This window comes from Hipposideros armiger, unplaced genomic scaffold (genome assembly GCF_001890085.2).
Source record: "Hipposideros armiger isolate ML-2016 unplaced genomic scaffold, ASM189008v1 scaffold_171, whole genome shotgun sequence".
Lineage (NCBI taxonomy): Eukaryota > Metazoa > Chordata > Mammalia > Chiroptera > Hipposideridae > Hipposideros > Hipposideros armiger.
In genome coordinates, this window is record NW_017731521.1 from 2,661,199 (window position 1) to 2,678,281 (window position 17,083).

General features: G+C 37.7%; 1 protein-coding gene across 1 annotated transcript in view; it reads right to left on the reverse strand.

The window, feature by feature from the left end:
* The window catches only part of DNAH11 (dynein axonemal heavy chain 11), a 307,848-nt gene that overhangs the window by 187,493 nt on the left and 103,272 nt on the right, over nucleotides 1-17,083 (reverse strand). Inside the window, exons 31-37 of the mRNA XM_019651988.1 lie at nucleotides 14,685-14,841; nucleotides 14,422-14,567; nucleotides 11,182-11,298; nucleotides 6,465-6,603; nucleotides 3,121-3,213; nucleotides 1,668-1,862; nucleotides 708-785 (exon numbers count right to left, since the gene is read on the reverse strand). Of these exons, the coding sequence (XP_019507533.1) occupies nucleotides 708-785; nucleotides 1,668-1,862; nucleotides 3,121-3,213; nucleotides 6,465-6,603; nucleotides 11,182-11,298; nucleotides 14,422-14,567; nucleotides 14,685-14,841 (925 nt within the window). The remainder of the gene's footprint in view (nucleotides 1-707; nucleotides 786-1,667; nucleotides 1,863-3,120; nucleotides 3,214-6,464; nucleotides 6,604-11,181; nucleotides 11,299-14,421; nucleotides 14,568-14,684; nucleotides 14,842-17,083) is intronic.

A 17,083-nucleotide genomic window follows, 5' to 3' on the forward strand; every position in this document is an offset into this window, starting at 1 on the left:
TTGCCAGGGCTATCAGTAAGATCAAGCAAAATCAAGCAGTGAACTAAAAATGGGGATAATCATACCCATAGCCTACCATCGTTGTGCAAAGTAAATCACACATAACGTACCTAGCACAGCGCACAATAGGGACCTCAAAAATGTGGTTTTTGCTGCCTCCCTTTCTTTTCAAGTTTTGTTTTGGCCCTATAGAGGGCTATATTCTCAGGGAGTATTAAAGGAAAATATTTGGGTTTTCTTAATGATATGGTGAGGTAAATCTAGGATAACTTGGAAAAGACAAAGTAGCCTTGATAAATGTGGTTAGGGCCAATCCAATCCTGCAAGCCAGGTATCTTATGCTAGAGTCTTTCAATGTGTTAACTTTGGATAAAGAATTCAGGTAGAATTATATTGCTGAAAGATGCCTAAAATAGGATGGCATACATCTAAATGCATGAATAGGATGCTAAATGTCTCGTGGAAAGCCCAATCTTTATCTCAACTTACTTTTCCTATTTAAATGAAATGTTCTATTTGTTACTCTCTCCCTATTCCAAATATAGAGGAAAATAGCGTCCATTGATCCAAGAACAGTATTCGAGTCTCAGATTCTAACCGAAAATTACGGTGGACTTTACTGAAGGGCACTCTTAAATAGAACTGAAAATAGGCCAAAAAAAATTGTTCCCCCCATGGCCGAAAGCTCATAGGCAAATGTACTCTACCTTACTCTTCCCTGTGCCTGCATTTCCAACCACAAAGACAGAGTGCCGAACAGCCAGCAGTTCCTCAAGCTGGACAACCTGCAGACAAAACAGCCAGTCACTGGTTTCCTTTAGTGAGTTTGTGATTAAACAAAAAACTAAACAAACAAACAAACAAAACACTACCCATTTTTGCCCAATTGTTTCCTTAAAACTCAAGCCAGCCCCACTGACAAGAGTATATTCCAGGAAAGTTGAAATGGATGACAAGGGCTAAGCACAGTTTCTCCTGGATCTCCAACATTGAACACAAACTTGAGCATGAACACAGCCCACTGCTCTTGAGTCACTGACACAGGCAGGGTGAAGCACAGGAGTACCAGGTACATGGCAGGGGCTACTTACAAAATCAGTGACTCTTCAAGTATTGAACAAAAGCAGTATATGGCTAATCAACATCTGCAACTGAGAAATGACATATGTCCTCTAAAATATCTAAAATGGACATTTTACATGTATTCAATGTCCATGTTTTCACTATACCTAAACTGAGCACACATATGCACATGCCTTTAATAAGTCAGATGATGTCACACATGTAGACTCTTCTCCCCATTAAAAGCATGTACTAATGACCTTACTCCCAATTTTTTCTCAACTGGAGGGAAAAGAGCAAAATTAATTTTTGGTGCATGTCACCAAGAAGAACCAAGAAGTTTAATAAACCAAAGTATGCTCACATTTAAAACCATGACTGAATCATTTCTGTGTTTTCACCTGCTCACAGAGTGGGATGACAAAATACTTAATTATATTTACTTTAGGAAAGGTTGCCATATTAGAATGCTGTCAAGTATACATGAAGGTCATATTAAGGTCAGTGTAATATAGAAGTTGATGTTTTGGGTCGGAATCACTTAACTACAGTTATTGTCACTGTACGCCCCCAGGGCTGCCATGACAAGTAAATACTCCTTTTACTTTGAGGATGAAGCTGTCCTCGGGCTGCAGGCGGAGCTCCACAGTGGACTGCCTGACCATCTGTTCAAACTGTGGCGCCCTCCTCCGGGGCACGTCCAGGGCTGGAAACAGGTCACCCACCAGGCCCAGAAACACAGGAATGTCGTCCGTCACGATTTTAGGCATATTGAAGTCCCTTAAAGCTCTCATGAGTACCTAGAGAAGAGAATAGAAAACACTTTATAAAAAAGCCAATACACGGTCTAACAATTAAACAGCTAAAGATGTTATTTTTAATTCTTATATCTAAAGCATGAGAATCGATACTGTTCTGTCTGTAGGGTGGTTAAATGTTACAAGGTCACACATCAGAACATGAGCGCCTCTCCTGATACCATGGACAACCTCAGACGAAAGTCATCAAGGAGTTCCTGTTCCTTCCATACCAATGTCTGCTTTGATCTCGAAAAAGGATTAGAAGCCCTTCTGTCCTTAATCATCAAACTCCAGGATATAAATTAAGCAGGTCCATCAGATCATTTTGTTTCAAGTACATTTTGAGAATCCTAGAATAATAAACTCAACCATTTTCAGTTTCAGTTTTTGTTCTCTAACAGGCTGAAAACCAGTGAGAGCTTCAGGTTATAAAAGCAGAGTAACTTGGACATCATGGTGACTTTTACAGCGAGTTCAGCATCTGACAGCCACAGGACAGCAGGAGAACAAACAAATGCAGGAAAATCCTGATCCCATCATGAATTGTGATTGCGAGGAAGAGAAAGATTGAAAATGAAAAGTAGAAAATCACATAATAAATATCCCTTAGCATAAAAAGAAATTCACAGGAATAGATCTATTTTTTTTTCAGCTTCTCAAGCCACACTGCATGTATATATAGGGCTGTATGTCCATTACTCACTACTTATTTAATAGAGAAAAACAGACATGCGGCTGTTATTGTTTCTTCCTGGGAGGGACAATTCTCTAGTAGCTCTGACAAACCAACTGAGCATGTCCCTGGTGCTAGGTGATCAACCTTCCTGTCCATTCTTCATGCATCTTACAACCTATGACATGGATACACCTTCTTCTATTACATTATGTCTCCACTGACGTTTGCAGGATTAACATCCCAATTGAATGAATCAGATTTTCTAAATGTTCCTCAGAGGAAATGAAACAGTGACTACTGAATTACTTGATTATGACCGCCCAAATATATTTTTGTGGCCAACATTTCGAAAGCACTTATAAAATCACATTTTCTTTCCTACACTCATAACCTTTTACTCAAGAATACTTGTGATCTTTTATAACATAAGACATGCCAGTCCTCCAAATATCCTACATTAACAATAGATGTTACATTTTTCAAAAGTCTTGTTATGCATGACCTATCATCCAGGTATACACTTTCATTTGTACGAAGCTATTTAGCGACTCACTCAACAAAATCACATTAGCATTGCGTTACCTGATCTTCAGGTCTGTTTTTATCTTCTCGTTTCAGGGAGCCAGCCACAACCAAGACAGATTTAATAGCGCGAAGTCCCCAGTCATAATGATCCTAAAAATCAAAACATAGGCATATTTTCTCAAGAATTTTAGGAGGGAATAAGATTCTCATCCCAGAAGGAAAAGCCGAATGCTAGGCGTTCCGATGAATACATGCTTTAATCATGGGAACTCGTATTTCCCTCTCCTCTCTGAAACTGTGAAAACCATGTCCCCTCAGTGTCTTTCTGCTTCTTTCACCTGATTGTCTATCAGCGAATCTCTTCTTCCTGCACCATGTAGTCGCAGCATTTGCCCAAGGCTCCATCTACCTTTCTTGCTCTTCTCTCTCAATAAACCTGCTAACTCGGGAGTTCAACCACTTCCATTTTTCACCTCCGTCCACAAGCACGTTTCTCTCACTGTGACAGCCCCGTTATTCCACCCCTCCCCAGGCCTACGTCGCAAATTGCCCCAGCTACTCTACCTCTTAATCCCTTGGATGCTGCAGCCCTGATGCGGGCAACTAATACAGTCAAAACTGTATTAAATAAAATTCAGTGATAAATCAGTTCCTCTTTGAGATGTCCACATTATCCCTAAGGAAGATTCTTCTCACAGGACCTGAGTTCCTCGAGAACAAAGCCTGTATCTTTTTCACTTTTGTCTCCTAGGTCCTAGCATGGTGCACTGCACAGGGCAGGTGGTCAGTAAAACTGAATTAACTGATTGCACAGAGGGTGCCAAAAAAATGTATACACATTTTAAGAAAGGAAAAAAACTGTATTAAAATTGTAATACTCAACATATACCAATAACAAAAGATGAATATGTCACGTGTATACATTTTTTTGCTCCCCGCCCCCCCCCACCGCCAGTATATAACCAACCTTCTCTCCAACTTCCCTTTGCAATCCACACAGTAATAACACTTCTCTCAAATGTCTCTCAGCTGTGCCTGTGGGAAAGTCATTTAATTTCTCCAAGTCTTAGTATCATCATCAATAAAGGCAGATAAAAGTATCTACCCGCTTTATAAAGCTGTTGTAGGAGTAAAATGAGTTAACGCCTTGTGGACAGTGAAATAATAAACACATGTATAAAAATATGCCCTTCACTCCATTGGTGGATAATAAAGTCCATTTAGTGGATCTTGACCATCATTTTTGTCAATAATACAACAAAATAGAATGGGATGAAGAATACCAGAATGTGTTGCAAGTAGTAACGGTAAGAAGTATTTGGTGGAAATTTTTGCTTCAGTTGTGCATACATGCGTGTGTACTGAGTCTCAATAGAAAAACATGTTTTTTAGAGTGTTTTGAAAGTCACTGATGTAGAAGTAAGCTGAGGCTTGAGGAGGGAAGACAAAGGAGAAAGAAAAGCATCTAAGGCCAGGGAGACTGGGGAGGGGGCTAAGTCATTGCAGTGATGATATTAAAGGGGAAGGTATAGAAGAAATTCTGGACGCAGATTTAAGAGGACTTGGTGACTCTCCTAAACATTTAAACACTGCAAAAAAACTGCTAAAATAATCTTCACCATTTTCATTATGTTATTTCTTTGGTCAAAAATGTTCACTGATTCTTCTCCAGTCCATCCCTATGGATTAGAAAATGATCAGTTCACTATGTTCCCAACTCAGCAATTCTGTCCTGGCCAGATTTCTTTCCCCTCATCTCATCCATGACATTTCTCATCCTGAGTTAGGGGACTCTCTCCTTGCCTGTTCTACATTTCCTCTCGGCACCTTCTTCTTGTAATTGGCTGTCGGTGTCCTAGGAAGAATTCGAAAGCACTAAATTCAAATCTTGCTCCCACCACTTGTTAGCCGTGGACTTTGGACAGGTTACTTCACCCTGTTTCCTCATCTGTAAAATGGAGCTGATCATAACAAATTTATAGACGTCTTATAAAGATTTAAAATAACAAATGGTACCTGTTCAATAAATATTGGTTCCCTTCTTCCTTGAAACGATCATAATCTTTTCATCCTCCTCCATTTTATTCTAATTTTTACTTCATGTAAACTGAATCTCCTGAGTTCTTTGGAGTCATAAATCTGAGTGTTTATTTCGTTTGTTCTAAGGCTTAGCCCTTCATCATCATCATAAATAAACATACTACTTGCATACAGTAGATGCTCACTAAATCTTTAAATATTACTACTAGGAATGGATATAGTTGCAACTCTGTGTTTCCTAGGGGCAATGACATTTTTTCCTTCTGATTTTTTCCCATGATAAAATTAAAGTGGGCTCATTTTAGAAAGATGTTACAGACAAGAAGAAGAAAAATTTAAAACACTCATCATCTTATTACCCAGAGACAAACGTTAAAACTCACAATATATTTCCAAGTCACTTTATATGTATATGAAACACACAGTATAATATAAAACATGCACATCTAGTTTGGTATGCTGCTTTTTGCATACAACATTGTCATATACATTTTCCATATTATTAAATTTGATATGCTTTCTCCCCCAGAATGTAAACTCACAGTTATTAAAATGACAATATGAATATCTCTCTCAGATTCCAAATCTCACCCCAACAATGGGTAACTTAAAATGAGTACACCTGGCAATACTGGTAACTGTGTGGTTATAACTGTGGTGTTTTAATACTTTGATCCTGGAACAGCTGCAAAATACTGTCACCAGGGATTAATGAAAGGTCACTACAGGCCCAACGTCCAAGGTGGCCAAAAAGCTGAGTTTAAAAATAATGACGCTGATACATGTGTAATTTTTGTGGTGCATCAGCAACTTCAATGAAACTGCAAGAAGAAAATGACTGGAGAATAGAGAATAGTTAAGTTTGAACCATTTCAGAGACTAGGGAATTATACAACAAAAGTTAAGGAAAAGAGGGCGGAGACCTTTACTTTTAAATAAAGGATTACTAACAAATGAGGAAATTTCAATTTAACATTTTGAGATGTTCTCCAGAAAATCAGCTGTACCTCACCCTCATGAATATTTCTGCCTTCTCTCACTAGACTGTAAGATTCTCATCAAGAAAGGAAGGCATCATAAAATTCCATTTATAATTATAACATTGGTCAAGTTTAAAGAAAATCACATAGCCTGTTGATAAAAACTATGAAGTACAAATGAACAGGAGGCTAAAAATGCCTTGTTTAATTTAAAAAAAATTAAAAATTGCAAAATACAGATTTTCAAAATTTTATGGAAAATATAAAATCACTCCTAAGTGTCTAATTATAATTTGAATGACAAATTACCTAGCATCCATATTTCAAAAGCTGTTTTAATGGGATGGAAAAGCCAAGAAAAAGTAACAAAAGACTCCCCACCTGCTTGGAGAGGAGCTCCCTGCAAAGCGTGTACAGTGTAATGAACTTTCGGGCTAATGAGCGCGCGTCCACAAACCCTTCAGCAACTAACATGATTTCACAGATTAGCTCAATGTCAGGGGCCACCATGGCACAGGGTCTGAAAAGTAAAGATGAAATTGAGTTTTCAAATGTGATAAGGTGATAAGTAGAAATTGCTGAAATCAAGTAATTAATTCGTACCAACATTCTAACCATTCCCAAGCAGGTCACAATTACCTCTGTCAATCACAGCTACCAAGACTTCAACTAAAAAAGGAGGTCTATTAGTTACTAGATACATAGAAGAAGATGGAAATCCTAAACATAGCAGAAGCATGGGTGTAGTGTTCGCCGATTTCCATGGAACAAATACTTCCATCATGGCTGATTTCAATCTGCCAACACTGAATGTGGAGCTGGAAATAGCATACCACCATACAGGCACAATAGACATAAATAATCTAAGAGTATAAACATGCATAAAATAGTCAATTAATTATGAATTAGTGAATTTTGAGTATTTACCACCTTTGTTTTTAATGCAATTTATTTAATCAAAAGTTTATATAATTTAGTTTTTGTTAGTGGCTGTTCTTAACAACCCACCTCAGAAAATCCATGAAAATTTCACTATCAGCTCTTTCATGCTCTTACAAGCCATCTCTAGTATACCACTACCTGAGACCAGCTTGCACAGACTTTTGAGATGAAAATTTATAACAACATTGCTTCCAAATCCCCTTTCTTTTGGAGAGGGACTGCCAGAAGTCCTATCCAAGACAAGTGCTATTAACAGTAACACTTGAAAAAATTCCACTCTACTGAAGTCAAGTACCAAGAAGGAGTCAGGATAAATAAGTAAATAAAATCATTATTTAGACATCTTAAAGTATACATTCCAAATATTTATCGACCTGTTTCTGTGAATATAATTACAGTCTACTTCCTACACATCTAATTTTTCATCCTAAGCATCACCAGGAGTCCCTTTGGATCTGTTATTAAGTACATACTTTTAACCTAAGTTGGCCCCACAGTTCCCCCCACGTTTTTTACTCTTTATCATATGACAGAAGTGGTCAGGAGGAAGAGTAAATAGGAGAGAGAAAAGGCTAGCAAGTTTATTTAATTGATACTTACATTAATATTGACAACTAATATTTACTGAGCACCTTCTTCATGCCATCTAGGATACTAAAAGCTTTCCATGCACTCTCACTTAATTCTCACAACTCAGTGAGGTGGCTACTATTCTTACCTGCATTTTATAGACGTGCAGACTTAAGGTTCAGGGGAGTACAAGCAAGTGCCCCAGACCACATGGTGGGTAAGTGGTGGAATCATGATACCGTAAGGCTCATGCATACTGCCTCCACTCATGAATATTATTTACATCATCCAAACTGTCCTTCAAGCTTTGCTGATACAAATACTAGCACCCCAACATAAACGATGCTGCACTTAGTTAAACAAAACTGATGAAAACTTCACAAGACAATTTCAAATTTTAAGACTCAAATGAAAACATGTATGAAATAAATTGGGTTACAGATGTAAAAAAATACTGGAAAGATGGGTCATTTTCAAATGAAAATATTTCGTAAGTATTACATTTATTTCTAGAATAGTTATTCTCTAGAATTTTTTTCCAAGAAAAAAATAGACATTATAAAATTGCTGTGCTAGAGAAAGCTGCTATATGAGGAAAGGAAAACATTCAATAAAGGATGCTAGAATAACTGACTATTAGGGAAAAGAATTCTGTTTAAATACTCATTTCATATTACCTACCAAAGTAAATCCTTAATAGATGAAGTACATTTAAAAATATAACACTAGAAAAACTAGAAAATACAAATGAAATATGGTTAAATATCTAGATGAATGGACAAGCAAATTTTAAACTTAAAAGAATTCAAAGAAATTATACTAAAAATATGGAGGTTTTACATATGTGAAATACCATATTATTCTGAAGGCAGACTGTGAATGAAGATACATATGGTGAACACTAAAGAACTCTTATAAAATGAACTGATAAGCCTTTAGTTCACCAAGGAAAAAAAGGGTAAGAAGACACAAATTACCCGTATCAGACATGGACTTCAGGACATCACTACAGATAATAAGAGAATATGAACAAATTAATGCCAATAAATTCATCAATTCTAGATAACATGGAGAAATTCCTTAAAATGTGCAAATTATCAAAACAAATTCAAGAAGAAATGAAAAATCTGAATGACTCCATATCTATTAAAGAAATTGAATTCATCACTAAAAAGATTCCCACAAAGAAAAATCTGAGCCCAGATGGTATAACTGATTAAGTCTATCAAATATTTAAGGCATAAATAATACCAATCCCACACAAACTCTTAATAAAATGGAAAAGAAGGGAACATTGGCCAACTCATTTCATGAGATTACCATTGCCCTGGTGCCAAAACCAGATGAAGATATTACAAGAAAACACACTACAGACCAATATCCCTTATGGCACAGATTTAAAAGTCTTTAATAGTGGTATATTGAAACCATCAATACGTACAAAAATAATATCTCCTGACCAAGTAAAGTTCATCCCAGGAATGCATTATTGAATTGTTTGGCATTTGAATTGTTTAGCATTTGAAAAATCAATATAGTTCAGCACATTAACAGGAAAAGGAGAAAACCTGTATGAAAACTATAAAACAAGGGCCAGCTGGCCGAGTGGCTCAGTTGGTTAAGAGCTCGCTCAAGAGTTTGAGCTCTGAGCAATAGCGGTTCGATGCCCAGCCTGAGCTGAGCTGCCACTGAGCTGCCAACAGATGGCAGGATGGCTCAGCTAAAAAACAAAAACAAAAAAACCCTATAAAACAAAACTTGTAGAACAAAACATAGTTGAAAATTTTTACAACCTGGGTCAAATTGAATGTTCTTAACTAGGATAGGATAAACAACAACAACAACCATAAAACAAATTGAAAAATTGTATTTAATCAAATTTAAAACTTCTATCTTAGATGAACACCATTAAGAAAGTGAAAATGTTAAGCATAAATTGGGAGAAAAACATTTGCAATATTTGTATTTAATAAAGGAACTGCACGCAGTATACAGCACTTCACAAAAGATGGTATGGGAATAGCCAGTAAGTTATATGAAAAGATGTTCAACATCATTAGCCATCATGGAAATGCAAACTAAACCCACAAGGACATATTAGCTAAACTAAAACTAAAAAGACTGACCATATCAAGTTTTGACAAGAATGAAAAGCAAGTGGAATTCTCATACATTGAGGGTGAGAGTGTAAAACGATACAACCATCTTGTAAGCCACATTGGCAAATTCTAATAAAGTCAAACATACATTTGCTATGTGACTTAGCAATTCATAGATACCCCAAAGAAAACATATTTCACACAAAGATTATACAATGAATGTTCATACCAGCTTTATTCATAATAGCCCAAACTGGAAACAACCCAAATGTCCATCAACTGGTAGACTGCAGTGTGTGCATACAACAGAATACTAATCAGCAACAAAGAGGAACGAACTATGGATATACTCTAACTTGGAAGAATCCCATAAACCATAATGTTCAAGGCAAGATAACACAAATGAATACATACATATGGCTTCATGTACATGAACTCTAGGACAGATCAATTTAACCTAAAGTCACAGAAAGCACATCGGTGGTGTGGGGGATTAACTCCAAAGAGACATAAAAGAACTACACGGGGTGTTGGAAATATTCCGTATCTTGATTATGGTAGTGTTTTTGCCAACTATATACTTAAATGGGTGCACTTTATTGTATAAAATTGTACCTGAATGTAGTTGATTTAAAACTTGAGTTAAATGTAACTGTTCAAATGCACTACCACAGGTTCTCTGACAGATTGCTAATAAGTGTATATAGTTATAATATTTTTGAAAAGCAGATCATCAATAGGTATTTTATTCATTCACCAAGTAACTCTATGTGTAGGAATCTATCCTGGGTAACAATCTGAAATAAGGATAACTCTTCAGGTGGAGAGATGTTTATTATAACCTGCTATTTTATATCATAAAAATCTGAAAAAAAAAAAAAACCCTACAAATTCTACAAGTCAGACAATTGGGAATGGCTAAGGAAATTACGAAAACAAGCCATGAGAGAGACTATTTTGGAGCTACATAAACAGCATTTCCAAAGAACATTCAATAATATGATAAACTATTTATGTCAAAATATTAAACAAGAACTAAATAAAAATCATGCCAAACCTGCTATATTAACTCCATAAAATATGAATGATAAAAGAGACTAGAAAAATATATAACAATTATTATTTCTGGGTGGTAAAAGTATAATTTTTTTCTGTATTCTTTTCTGTATTTTCCAAATATTCTGTAATTTGTGAAAATTATGTTTATAATTAAAATATCATTACAAAGGAGCTAAAGGAGCTACTATTAAATCTTCAAATGTACCATGTGACTTTTAAGTAATGATTTTGAGTCTGGGTTCATATGTCAAAAGACTTCATTTATCACGGTTTAAGTCCTCTCCATAAAACGTGATCCCACACAAAGAATAAAGGGTTTTCCACAGGAATTTTGAGTAAAAACAGTTTAACATTTAACAAGTGCAAACCAGCAACGTTAGGGGGCGTGAGTGCTCCAGACGCTAAACCGCAAAGCATTTAACACTTGCCTGAAAAGAGCTTTGAGATTTTCTGGTAATTCTGTTCGACCAGCATATCCAGGGTTCATTGTAATAAATATTCCAACTGTTGGCTTCAGTGAGATAGCTTCCCCAAGAAATACAAATCTACCGTAAGAAGAATGTTGATGAGATTAAATGTGTTCGTTGAATATGAATGCACATTGACAAATGCAAACCACTGCCAAATGCAAACATTATTAGGAGGCTGTTTATTCTGTATAATTTACTTTTAAAATTCATAAGCATACATATCTTAAATATTTTGAAGCATGTTTATTAAAAATACACTCCTTTCCCCCAAAGGAATTACAGATATGGGAAGTATTCTTTTATATTTTAGCATAGTCATAGGGTGCAAGATTATAAAAACGGGGACTTGATTGCTTTAACAGTTAATGAAAGGTGATGCCATTTTTGCCATCCACATGGGTTGCACTTTATTGAATGAGATACTGCACAGATACAGACTGCCCAGGCTAAGAGAGAAAGGGACTCTTTGTTCAGTCTTTATCTATTTGCTCACCCTCCCTCTCCTGCCTTCCTTAATTAATAAAAAAAAAGATAATAATATCACACACTTTATGGGATTATATAAGGTTTAAAAGAAATTATGTATACAGATGGCTGGGAGTCCAATGCCTAGAACATGGTAAATTGTCAACAGATGTTAGCTATGACTATTGCTGGTATTATATGCACTGGAGAAGCAGCGAAAGGCTTCCAGAAAGATTTGCAAGGGCCCTGTTAGGCTGCTGATGGCCAGGGCAATGAAATGGCAAAGGACCATGGGAGCCAAATTGAAGGATAAGTAGAAAGAAATTTTTAATGGGGTAAATGAGGCAAAAGATAAGGCTTTTCCTTGTTGAGAAAGGGGAGGGCTGAAGCAGTTGAGGGAAAGGAGACAGCCACAATTTTCAGGACTAAGAGCTTCTTAGGTACTAGATGACTAGAGAAGGATTTTGTATAATCGAGGTAGGAATGGAGAAATCTTCATTCCTAGAATATCAGGCAGACAGGACTAGGAGAGCTTCTCAGAGAAAGAGGGGTCATCATCGAGGCAGAGTAACTGACTGCTCCATTACACAGAGCAGGGAGAACCAAGTCAAAGGTATGGCCCTCAAGGACAAAGAGCCAGCAAGATGCGGGAAGGCTTCATGGTTTAGGAGTGGTCCCATCTCTTAAATTCCTGAGTACTAAAGAGAATGTAATAAAACTCATGAAATCATGAAGGTGCCTAGCCACCTCTAATTGGGCTACCATGGAGACGAAGAGGTACAATTCACATACACGCCAACATGGAGACTATCAGGTTATATGGTTGGGCATTTTCAAAAATCCTTACATGGATCAATTATCTAAACCTCCATAAGAAACGATGGCCTTAAGTGACATCTGGGTTATACCAAATAATATTTTAACTAAAAGCTAATCAAATATGTCTGGGGATGAACCAGGAAAGAACCTAACTTCTCTAACATGGCAGTAGAGTAGGGGCAGGTAAGGCAGCAGCTATCCGGTCACAGGAAACTAGCATCCCAGAGCCATGCGGTGGAAGGACTGGCAAGTGTCCTAGAAGGTGGAAATAAATATGCATCCGTATCTGTAATAACTGGCAACTTCTACAATAGGTTCACAGTTTCAAGGGGCCAGATAATCTTGCCCTGATAGGGAGACTGAAATGTTCCTAGCTGAACAAAATACCCTAATAAATGGGGAGAGTAAACGGTAGGCCAGATAAATGAGATTGCACTGTATACCAAAAACATTACAAAGAAAACCACAATTGTGTACTATAACACTTATTTCTCAAATTAAGCCGTGTTTTATCTTTTGCAGTGTGGCTTCGTGTTGGGAAGTGGTTAGGTTGTGGATACATTTGGAAAGATTTGGGCCCAAGTAACTGGAAGACGGTGAGGATGTAATGTACTGACATGGGACAACTAACAAAGCAGGTATTGGTAGAAAGAAAAGGATTTAGATTTGGGATATATTAAATATAAGAGGCCTCTGAGATATCAAGGGCAGTGTTGAGATGCCCCAATAGGCACTGTCTATGTAAGTCTAGCTATCGGAGAAGGGAGGTCTGGGCAGCTGTAGCCAGCAGCAGATGGTTCTGAAGGCCATGTGCTGGAGGAATCACCAAGGGAACAAGTATAAACACAGAAAGAAGACACCTAGAGACTGAGGACTGTGACATCCCAAATTAACAGGTCAGGAAATAATAATATTAAAAAAATAGCAAAAGCCAATATGGTGCTATGTGTCGGGCATTTGTCCAAGTGCTTGACATTTAATCATCACAGTAATCTAACGTAGGTACTGTACTTTCCCCCGTTTTGTAGATGAAAAGAAACCAGCAAAAGAACAGCCCTGAGGGAGAGAGAAAACTGGGAAGGTTTGGTGTCCTAGGACTCATGTGAAGAAAGTCACCCAGCAGGGAGGGAGGGACCAATCATGTCTGATGCTGCCAGAAGGTCAAGGAAGGTCAAGGAAGGTCAAGGAAGGTCAAGGCTAAGGCAGGTCAATACTGAAGATGGATCACCAGAGCTAGCGTTGTAGAGGGTGCTTATTTTTTTAAGATATTAAAATAATGTTATATACTTTTGTTGTTGGCAACACTTAAAAAAGCACTAAAAGGGCCGGCCGAGTGGCACGTTGGTTAAGAGCTGGCTTGGGACACCAGAGGGCTCCGGTTCGGATCCCACAGATGAGGGCCAGTGACACTGCCCTCTACAGCTAAGATGCTGAACAACAGCTCAACCTGGAGCTGGGCTGCTGAGAGTCGCCGGCAATGGTGTAGGCTGCAGCGGAGCTGCAGTGGGTTGCCATGGGCTACCAAGTGTAGCCAGCAGCCAGCGTGAGTGGCTTTCCAGAAGCCGGTGACTGATCTGCCTCGCCTGGGAAGGTACAATGATGCTCTTGGGCCAGTGAAGCAACGTCCTCCACAACTAGACTGAAGAACAAAAGGACAACAACTTGTCTGTTCCCCTTCCCCCAATTCCCCAGCACTGTTCCCATCCCCCAACTCCCCAATAAAAATCTTTAAAAAAAAAAAGCAGTAAAAAACAGGATGTTACTCAAAATAATTATTCAAAATTAACCAGTCTCTCTTATTTTATCCATTTCATGAGACAGAGAGAGGAGCATAGACTGTTAAGGTGAAGTTAACTGTGCATTATTCCAGGTTACTCTACTTGTAACAACAGAGAAAAGTCATATGCCACTCACCTCTTTTTCCTGTTTCTGATGGCATCATGTATCATTTTCACTTGTACTGCCACCACGGACAGAACTTCCACAGAAATTCGATTGAACTCATCAAAGCAGCCCCAAGCTCCTGTCTGCACCAATCCCTTATAGATATTCCCTATGGACTAAATGATGGAGGGAGGCATTAAGAATTTAACAGAAGGAGGGTAGAAGCTATCATTTCAAATCATTCCAAATCGGGAATAATGTGCTTAGAAGACATCATTGTATAACTAACTTACTTGGTAGTCCATTTGCTCAGAACAGTTGAATACATACACCATCATGCCAAGGGCACGCCCAAGATCTTTGGTGGTTTCAGTTTTCCCTGTGCCAGCTGGGCCAGCTGGAGCCCCACTCATGGTTAGGTGAAGTGATTGAGTTAAAGTAATGTAACACCTTGAAGCAATAAAGAATGCAAATATTAAGTCTAACTGAGATTTCTAGAACACATTAAGGGTAACCCGTTTGTTTTTTGTTTTTTTTATTTTTTGAAGTTTAAGAAGTCAAGGTCTAGAATACTGTTGTAGCACAAAATATTAATATACTTTTGATTTGTTTGTGGCAATAATATAGTCAGAATAATATTTTACATCAAATTTATTTTTAGGGTGGCTGTTTAACAATAATAGAGAAAAAATGCATTACTTTATCCTTTTATTTGCCTCCTTTCCTTAGAGCTGTGTATTTGAATACCAATAACACTTGATTTGCAATGCTATTGAATTGCCAATATTTTTAGGTAAAGGTACTATTACTATGGCAGACGACATCTCAAGCTATTGTTTGTAAAAGAAAAATAGAAGAGAAATCTTGGATTATGAATGAATTAAACATTGATTTCATTAAACTAATACTTAATGAATATATTGAGATAATGTAAATATATAAATATGTAGTCTGCAAATAATATATGCCCATTTCAAAGTATAAAGCAAATATTCAAAGACAGAATTTATTATATTAAAATGTACATTAGGAATCCGTTTTGAATGTGTTGCTACATGCATTTAAATTATGATAATACTTATTTTTGCAGGAAAGACTTGGCAGTTCTTAGACTAAGAAAAATGATTCAAAGGCAGAACGTAATATTTGTAAAAGATTTAAAAAAAAATAGTAAGTACCTTACATGGGGTTTCTGCTGAGTTAGAAATTATTTTGGTCTTAGTACAGAGAGCACGTCTAGTGGAAGGACATGTGCATGGAGCTCAGAAAACCAGGGACTAGTGTCTACTTTGCCAATAATCAGATGTCAATCTTAGAAGTTTTTTTGATATCAACGTGCCCCAGTTTTCATCTCCAAAAAATGAAGGATAGATTAAGAAAGCCAAAGGTAAATGCATTGAAAGATTCAAAGTACTATGCACATAGAAGCAATTACTTATTAAAATGGAAAGTGCTTCTAGATTTTATGGCCATCGCATGTTTATGTGCATCTTACAATGAAAATGGATTGGAAAGACTGTTGGACTAGAAATTACAGCATTTTTTGTGTTGAAGACTATCCCCTAATAGCCTTTTCCTGAGGTTCCAAGTTTTGCTGGACATAGGGCCACTGATATGCAGACTATATTTCCTACCTCCCTTCCAGCGACAAGGAAACAAGCTCTAACCAATGTGCTATGTGCTGAAACGATGTCTGCAAATCCTAAGAAAACACCTCCTTTGAGATGTTTTCCCCTCTCCCACTGGCTGCAACACATGTGGAAGCCATGTTTAGCATGTCGGACACCTGCCCGCCTTTACTGCTTGGGAACACTCGAGACATCAGCTTGTGTGTTATTGAAGCCATTATATTTTCGCTTTCTCAGTAACAGCAGCATAGTTTGCACCCTCCTAGCCAATCTACCTGTATTGTAGCTCAACAATCTCAGTAACAAGCTGGTTGATGACTTAAGTTTCTAAACTTGCCCACATCCTATATAAGAAGGAGATGCTATCTGCTCTGCCTTCCACACAAAGGAAAGATCAGCATCAAATGAGATGCAGTGAAAATGTATGAAAGGCATTGTTATGTTCATGTAAGCAATTAGTAAATAATCCACAGAATGAAATAGAACAGAGGGGCCGGCCAAGTGGCGCGTTGGTTGGGAGCTGGCTTGGGATGCCAGCTCTGGGCAGCAGGGCCCTGGTTCAGATCCCACATGGGGACCAGTGACACTGCCCTCTACAGCTAAGATAGTGAACAACAGCTCGACCTGGAGCTGGGCTGCCGTGAGTCGCCGGCAACGGCGGAGGCTGCAGCCCCTGCTGCAGTGGGTTGCCATAAGCTACCATGTGTGGCTGGCAGCCAATGTGAGATGCCAAGAGCCGCCGTGAGCAGCCGTCCAGAGGCTGGCGACGGATCTGCCTCATCTGGGAAGAGTGCAATGATAATACCAACATGGGCCAGTGAAGCGACATCCTCCACAACTAGACTGAAGAACAAAAGGAAAACAACTTGTCTGTTCCCCTCCCCCAATTCCCCAATAAAAATCTTAAAAATAAAATAAAATATAATAAAAAAGAAAAGAAATTTACACAACGTGGCCATCTTATGTAGCACACTATTAAAAGGAACACTCATTTTTCTTTTATCTTCCAAATAAACCACAGAGTGATTTTTTTAATTAAAAAGTTAATAAGCTATTAGTTCTCA